This window comes from Petaurus breviceps, unplaced genomic scaffold (genome assembly GCF_028583685.1).
Source record: "Petaurus breviceps papuanus isolate PSGF00001 unplaced genomic scaffold, PetGlider_PUasm1.0 90849, whole genome shotgun sequence".
Classification (NCBI taxonomy): Eukaryota; Metazoa; Chordata; class Mammalia; order Diprotodontia; family Petauridae; genus Petaurus; species Petaurus breviceps.
Genome location: NW_027187361.1, coordinates 18,562,383 through 18,570,136, shown reverse-complemented (window position 1 = coordinate 18,570,136; position 7,754 = coordinate 18,562,383). Strand labels below are relative to the sequence as shown.

At 40.3% G+C, this 7,754-nt stretch overlaps 1 protein-coding gene and 1 non-coding gene across 2 annotated transcripts in view; one reads left to right on the top strand and one right to left on the bottom strand.

The window, feature by feature from the left end:
* OCA2 (OCA2 melanosomal transmembrane protein) overlaps positions 1-7,754 on the bottom strand; it is a 539,713-nt gene that overhangs the window by 335,607 nt on the left and 196,352 nt on the right. The window contains exon 17 of the mRNA XM_069073057.1: positions 3,087-3,282. Within this exon, the coding sequence (XP_068929158.1) occupies positions 3,087-3,282 (196 nt within the window). The remainder of the gene's footprint in view (positions 1-3,086; positions 3,283-7,754) is intronic.
* Positions 3,226-3,327, top strand: LOC138149878 (U6 spliceosomal RNA). Its single transcript, XR_011165454.1, has one exon. It is a non-coding gene; the product is annotated as a U6 spliceosomal RNA (small nuclear RNA).

The following is a 7,754-nucleotide window of genomic DNA, read 5'->3' as shown; positions in this document are numbered from 1 at the left end:
GAAAGAAAGAAAGAAAGAAAGAAAGAAAGAAAGAAAGAAAGAAAGAAGGAAAGAAGGAAGGAAAGAAGGAAGGAAGGAAGAAAGAAAGAAAGAGAAAAAGAGAAAAAGAGAGAGAGAAAGAGTGAGAGAAAGCAAGCAAGAAAGAAAGAGAGTGAAAGAGAGTGAAAGCAAGCAAGAAAGCAAGCAAGAAAGAAAAAAGAATGAAACCAGGAAATCAAGAAAGTTCAAAGAAAGAGAAAAAGAGAAAGAGAGAGAGAAAGCAAGAGAGAAAGCGAGAAAGCAAGAAAGAAAGAGAGAGAGAGAGAGAGAGAGAGAGAGAGAGAGAGAAAGAGAGAAAGAGAGAAAGAGAGAAAGAGAGAAAGAGAGAAAGAGAGAAAGAGAGAAAGAGAGAAAGAAAGAAAGAAAGAAAGAAAGAAAGAAAGAAAGAAAGAAAGAAAGAAAGAAAGAAAGAAAGAAAGAAAGAAAGAAAGAAAGAAAGAAAGAAAGAAAGAAAGAAAGAAAGAAAGAAAGAAAGAAAGAAAGAAAGAAAATTCCAGGCTGAAGTCACTTCCCATTCCATTCATTCCAAGACAATTGAGTACAATGCACTGAACCAACAACCAGGAACAATTACTAAAGAAGGTCAAACTACGGATTCTGAATGAAAATAAATCACACCTAACCAGGGGAGATGAGACGCAGATGGATATGTAGAGAGAAAAATAGAAATGATAGACAGAGAGACACACACACAACTGTATTGAAATGTCTAGTATACCTTCCTTTATACAATAGGTTTATTCTTCAAAAGTTTCACATAGGTTGATCCTGTATTTTTGCTGTTTATCCTTTATTCTCGAAGAGATATCAGGAGGGTAATGTCTTGACTTCCAAGTGAACTGAATTTAAATGAGGCAGAGCTCTGCAAAGTCATCAGCCTCGATCTCTCCACCAGTCACTGGAGTCCAGTGGCAAGATGTAGATCAGAAAGACTAGGGATGGCCCTGCATGCAGTGGGAGACCAGTCTTTTTAAGCAAAGGTCTTTCCCAGATCTCAGTTTATCTGAGGCAACACCCTTTTGGTCATTAAAAGCTAGGTAAGAAAGAAGGCAAAAGATGGCCTAGTTTGCCTCCTCAAAGGAATCAGTGTGGGAGGTAAAGACCCTCAGGTTTTCTGACCCAAACCTAATAATTGCTATTCTGGGTCATCAAAACCCAAATAAAGAGCAAGTAAGACTTGAGCTGGGACCGATTGTTGGTCAATCTGTGAAAGCCAGAGTGATTCGAGTTTAAAGGCATAGTCATGCAGCTCCATTTGAATGCCAATGGGTTTTATCTAGGTGTGGTTTTCCAGATTTCTATTTTGAGAAATCATAAATGAAATCTATTTTAGATATAATAGAAAAATTCACTATTTTAATCAAGATGAATTTATTAAGCACTTACAATGTGTCAGGTACTGTGCTAAGAGCTGGGGATGTGAAAAAAGACAAAAAAAAGTTTTTATTCTTAAGAATCTTATAAGTTTAATGAGACAGCATTAAAAAATTCAGAGTAGATGGAAGATAACTTTAAAGGTAATGACACTAGCAAGTCAAGAGCTCAAAGGAAATTAAAAGACCATCTCTTCCATTCCACCCATTTTACAAAGAGGAAACTGACTCCCTCCCCCCCCCCAAAAAAAAAATTAGATAATTGTCTACAGCTCATGCAGTTAATGACTAGTGAGGCTGGGATTCAGATCTGGGTAGGACTCAGCACAATGTTCTTTCCACCACACAATGATTTAAAGGAAATCTGTGTAAATGCTTTTATGAAATAAATTAACTCTCTCTCAATGTCTCTCTTTTATAATAAATTCATGTTTTCACAAACTTGCAGAATTACTTGCATACTTAATTGCTTTAAAATGAGGGTTGTATGGAAAGTAGGAAATGTGAAGAATGATGAAGATTCCTTGAGTGAATGGAATGATTGGAGTCAGGTGGGGTTAATCAGGAAAGGCTTCATAAAGATGAGTCTAGAGAATTTTGAAGGAGGTAAGGAATGTCATCTGGCAGAGGAGTGAGGAAGGCATATCTAATTCTGGGCTTTCTGCCTCAAGAGGGAGGTGAATAAAGTAGAGAAGGTTCAGCAGAGAGCCAGAGGGATGAGATGGGACTGGAAAATAGCATCAAAGAAGACAAGAGCAAGTGGAATTATTCAGCCTAGGGAAGAGATCTGGGGATGTAGTTTAATAATGGCCCTCTTATAAAATAATCACCTCTTAATGTAGGATGATAAACAGATCATTTTAGTCAATACAGAAAGCCAAACAAGAGAAAATAAGTATAAAATATTCATTCAACCAAACATTTATCAAGGCCAACTCTGTGTGGAAAAGGACACTTGGGGAGGTACCAAGGCTTCATGGAGCTTAGATTCTAGTAAAAGGCTGATATATGCAACAAGGAATGAGACAATGAGCCCGGTCCTAATGAGCATGGACAGTGTGCTAAGCATAAATGCAGTCTCCCACACAGACTTTGGAACATGCACAGATGTGTGGCAACTGTTTCCTGAGTGCTTATCATATGGTGAAGAAAGGGCTTCTTATGAAGTACTGACCATCCATACAAAAGATTGCCATCAGCACCACTCTGGTCCTCTTTTTCTAGTGGGGAGTGAAGGAATAAGTGCTCTAAGCCCCTCCGTGGGGAGAGAAGTGCAACAGCCTCCTGCTTCCAGCTGCCTGTCTCCCCTCCTGGGTCAGCACAGGATTAGACCTGTTTCTTGGCGTCTACAGTTGAGTTTATGCTCCCCAGGTACCAACGCGGTATAGGGGAGTGTGTACTGCTGGTTTAGGGGGTGTTTTAGACTTTTTCTCTTGTTTTATCTTCCCATAAATATCTCTTTGTAAAAATTAAGTGATACTTGAGTGATCACTTATTTAAGTGATACGAGGGTGTTAATCACTGGGCTAAGCAATTAAATTGGTGAGAAACTAGCCGTAACTGGCAATTGCTATTGGGTAGAATATAGCAGAATGGGGGTTTAAACCAACAACATTAGAATGAATAATCCCAACCCCTCAGGAATACCCCTAAAACACTAAAGGAGAGATTCACCTTATTCTGGGAACTCAGCTTTCCAGTAAGAGTTGGAATCCCAAGGAGCGGGCTCCCGGAGCTTATGAGGCATAAAGCGTATGCCCCGTGGGAGTCTGCCACATGGTCATTGCATTTGCAGCAGGCCAAGTGAGTGGTAACAAAGGTTTGTGCTGTGCTCACTTCAGTTGGAACAATGCAGAGATGAGCATGACCCCTGCACATGGATGACATGCAGAGTTATGAAGCATTCCCATATTTTTTCTGAAATCACATGAGGGAGAGATCCCTTCCATCTGAGACCTAGGGAGGAATCTGGGAAAGCATCTTGGAGGCAGTGGGTCTCAAGCAAACCTGTGCAAGAGAGAGGGCTCAGTATCATTGGGGGGCAGGCTTAGCAAGGATGTAGAGGAGGAAAAGCTGAGGACGGGAATCCATCCGGCCATCTGCCCTGTGTTGGCAGAGGTAGGCATAGGACCTCATGGTCTGCTTCCTATCCCAGCTCTGTGTCTCCCTTTGCATATGGGTGAGTTAGGCAGGAAGCCTTGACTATTCTGCTTGCAGGATGCATTCCAGTGAGTCCCTTGCATCTCAGAATTCCTGTCACACTGCCAGCAGTTTGGCTTTATCTTGCTGAGAGAATGTGTCTTCTATGTCCAATGTGGCCGGGGAATTTTGATTGTGTCCATCTTCAGACATCATCAGCCAGTGGCCCCCACTGTGGGATCATGTGCTTCAAGGATGAAGGTACAAGTTGTCAACTCCAGCCCAGTGGGGTTTCTTTTCCCTCTTTTATCTCCCTAGCAGTACATTATAAGTAAACAGTTGTTATGGAGACAGCAGCTTATTTGAAAGGAAAGCTTTAAATCCAGTAGTGAGTCGATGAGATTGTTGCGCTTAATTTTGGAATCAATCAGTGAACAGATATTAATGGAGTGCCATCATCCCCTGTGTTCTCTTCCAAGAGGGATACAGCAGGAAAGGAACTGTGTAAACTACCCAGAGGGAGCTTGCCACCTAGTTGAAGAGGTGATATATGTCCATTAAAGGATGAATGGCATGGAGGGTATGAGGACACAAAGATCTCTTCTATGTAGGCCATGGGCATGGTGGAAAGTGCCCTGGCTTGGGAGTCCAAGGAGTCAGTGTGAAGGCCAGCTCTGAGGCTCACTAACTACAGAGTCTCAGGGAAGGCCCCGCCCCTCTCTGGGCCTCAGTTTCCTTGTCTGTAAAAGCAAGGGCCGGACTAGATGATCTCTAAGGGCCCTTCCAGCTATGAGTCCTTAGGTGTGATGATCTTTTACAGAGGAGGGGGCAGGACAGAAGATCATGAGCTTGGGATGACCTTCAGCTGCAGCCAACTCTAAACCTCTGAAATGCAATCCCTTGAATTCAGCCTACATTTAGCTGCCTACTGTGTGCAGATTCCTTCCTGCTCCCCTCCCAACCTCCCTACAATCCTTGGGTGGTCGCTGTATCTCACTATCTCAGGCTCTGAGAATTATCAAAGAGAGAGCCCTCTCAAAGGAGCCATCAGTCCTGGGCCCGAGACCAAACCCAGGCAACATGAGATTCAGTCTGGTTGGCCAAACCTCAGGACCTTTAGGTGCTCCGTGATGAGCTGGGGGTAGCCCATTTTTAAGAGGCTATCTTTTTAGCAGGGATACCATAGGCCTTCGGGGAGGGAAGTTACAGTGCTCAACTTAATTCAACAAATATTTACTTGGCATCCACTACCTGCAAGGCACTCTGCCAGCTGTTGAGAAAAGAAAGACCTATAATGAATAAGTCATCTGCCTTTAGGAGCTGCCATTCCACTGTGGGGGACACAATGAGTACCCCAAGAAGTAAATATAAAGTAATACCAGGTTTCTAGAGAGAAGGAGCTTTAATAACTAGAAAAATGAGGAAAGGCCTTGGGTGGCGGATAGCACCTAAGCTGGACTTTGAAGGAAGCTAAGGTTTATTCTAGGTAGTGTGAAGAGGTGGTGTCCCAGTAACTGAAATATCTTGGAGCAGTGATTTGCTGACTAAGGTGTGTCACCTTCCAGTTTACCTAGCATTCCTCAGATTCCAAATTTAGAATATCAGAACTGGTCCCTACCTTAGAGATCAATATTCTCTGGAAATTGCGAGAATGCCCATCTATTGGAGGATGGCTGAACAAGTTGTGGTATATGAATGTCATGAAATATACTATTATGCTATAAGAAATGATGAGCAGGTGGATTTCAGAAAAACTAGGAAAGGCTTACATTAACTGATGCTGAGAGAACCAGGAGAACATTGTGTACAGTAACAGCAACATTGCACAATGATCCACTATGATTGACTTATCTTTTCCCAGCAATACAGTGATCTGACACAATTCCAAAAGACTCATGGTGGAAAATGCCATCCACATCCAGAGAAAATATTATGGAGTCTGAATGCATATTGAAGCATACTATTTTGACTTTTTATTTGTGGCTTTTACCTTTTGTTCACTTTCTTCTTTCACAACATGCCTAATGTAGAAATATGTTTACATGATTGTACATGTATCACCTATATCAGACTGCTTGCCATCTTGGGGAAGTAGGACGGGAGGGAAGGAGAAAAAATTTGAAACTCCAAATCTTATAAAAAATGAATGTTGAAAGCTATCACTACATGTAATTGGAAAAAAAATAAAATATTATTTGCCTCCACCCTAAAAAAGAAAATGAAGTCAAAAAGAAAAAGGAAATCAATCTCATTTTACAGAGAAAGAAACTGAGGTTCAGAGGGATCAAGTGGTGACTTGCTTATAGTCACACAGGATATTGATGGCAAATCACCAGAAAGTGCTCTGACATTGGATTGGTGTCTTTAAACCTTATCTTCTCATGGGACAGAGTGAACTATCAGTCACCATAGAGCCCAGATTTTTATTGTCTGTGGCCTAGACTTTCATTGTCTGTGCGTCCTTCTCCTTCCAAGTACTTCCCCCATTGACTGATTGATTGATGCCTGAAATCCCACCAATCCTTTTCCTGAACCAAAAGGTTATTGGCAAAATGTGAACCATTCCTCTACAGGCACTATTAAACTGTTTTGAATCAGATCCTTTCTTGAAAGAAAATTTTGTTCATGGTAAAGAGGTTGAGATCCTGAGGTCAAAGGGGTCTCTGAAGGAGGAAGGACAGTGGGAAGAAGAGACCAAATGATTGTTTAGGGCTCACTCTGGCTTTCTTGGTTCCATCTGGTGAGTTTCAGACCATAATCCTTTTCTCTTGATTTTCAGTCTAGACTTAACATGCCATGAATGAATACATAAATAATGAATATGTGCAATTATAAATAAAATAAACGTTTGTACTAGGGTGCTGGCAATGGGAATAGAGAGGAAGGGTGAATGTGAGAGAAGTTATCAAGGGGATAGCAATAAAATTTAATCAATGAATGGAAGAAAAGTTCAAAAATAACTACCAGGCTTTGGATAAGAGTTACTAGGCTAATAGTGACACCACAGACAGCAATAGTGAGGTCAAAGTTAGGAGATTCACAGTTAAGAAGAAAGCAAGTAAGTTCAGTTCGGGACTTACTGAGCTTAAAAAAAAAAGGTGCTGGGGAGATAGTCAACTGGAGCGATCCTGAATGTAAGTGGAGATATAAGTGTGGAGTAGAAGAGATCAGTAGGGACTGGAAATAGAGATTTAAAAATCACCTACACAGAGGGGCAGAAATATGCCAATAAATCTAAGAATTCAAAAGAAATAGACTATTTTCAAAATATAAAGTGTCCAGATTAAAGAATACTAAATAGAGTTTTTAAATCATACATACAATCTCCAAAAAAGAAACAGAGCTAGCTGCAAACAATCCTGGCCCAAACTTTTAAAGCACAATTTAAAGTATGCTACCAAATTCAACTTCTGAGACCAATAGAGTCCTAATACCTAAACCAGCCAAAAACAAAGAAAAGAAAGAAATCATAAAACAGTACCGTTAGTGAATATCTATTCTAAAATATTAATTAAAAGATTTGGTAATTTATAAAAAAATAATTTACTATGATCTTGTTGAACTTATACCAGGAGTGCATTATGATTAATCATTGGGAAAACAACATGATTAATCATTTAAAAAGAAAAACATCCCAAACTTTTGATTATATAAATAGATGCAGAAAAAGCTTTTTGACTACAACATTCATTTATGCTAACAAAAATAAAACATTCAAAGTGTTGGCATAGAAGAATCTTTCCAATGTAATATAAAGTACCTACCTAAAAGAAAAAGATAGCATTATACCTAAAAGGAAATCACTAGATTTTCCAATAAATACAAGGATAAAGTAAAGATGCTTCCCTTCCTCATTGTTATTTGCCAAGAAATTCTAACTATAACAATAAGACAAGAAACACAAATTAAAGGCATGAAGACAGACAAAGAAGACATAAAACTCACCCTATTTACTGAAAATATGATCTTTACTGAGAAAATTGGAAGGAAAGGAAGGAAGGGACGGAAGGGAAGGAAGGAAGGAAGGAAGGAAGGAAGGAAGGAAGGAAGGAAGGAAGGAAGGAAGGAAGGAAGGAAGGAAGGAAGGAAGGAAGGAAGGGAAAGAAGGGATGGAAGGGAAGGAAGGAAAGAAGGAAGGAAGGAAGGAGGGAAGGAAAGAAGGAGGGAGGGAAGGAAGGAAGGAAGGAAGGAAGGAAGGAAGGA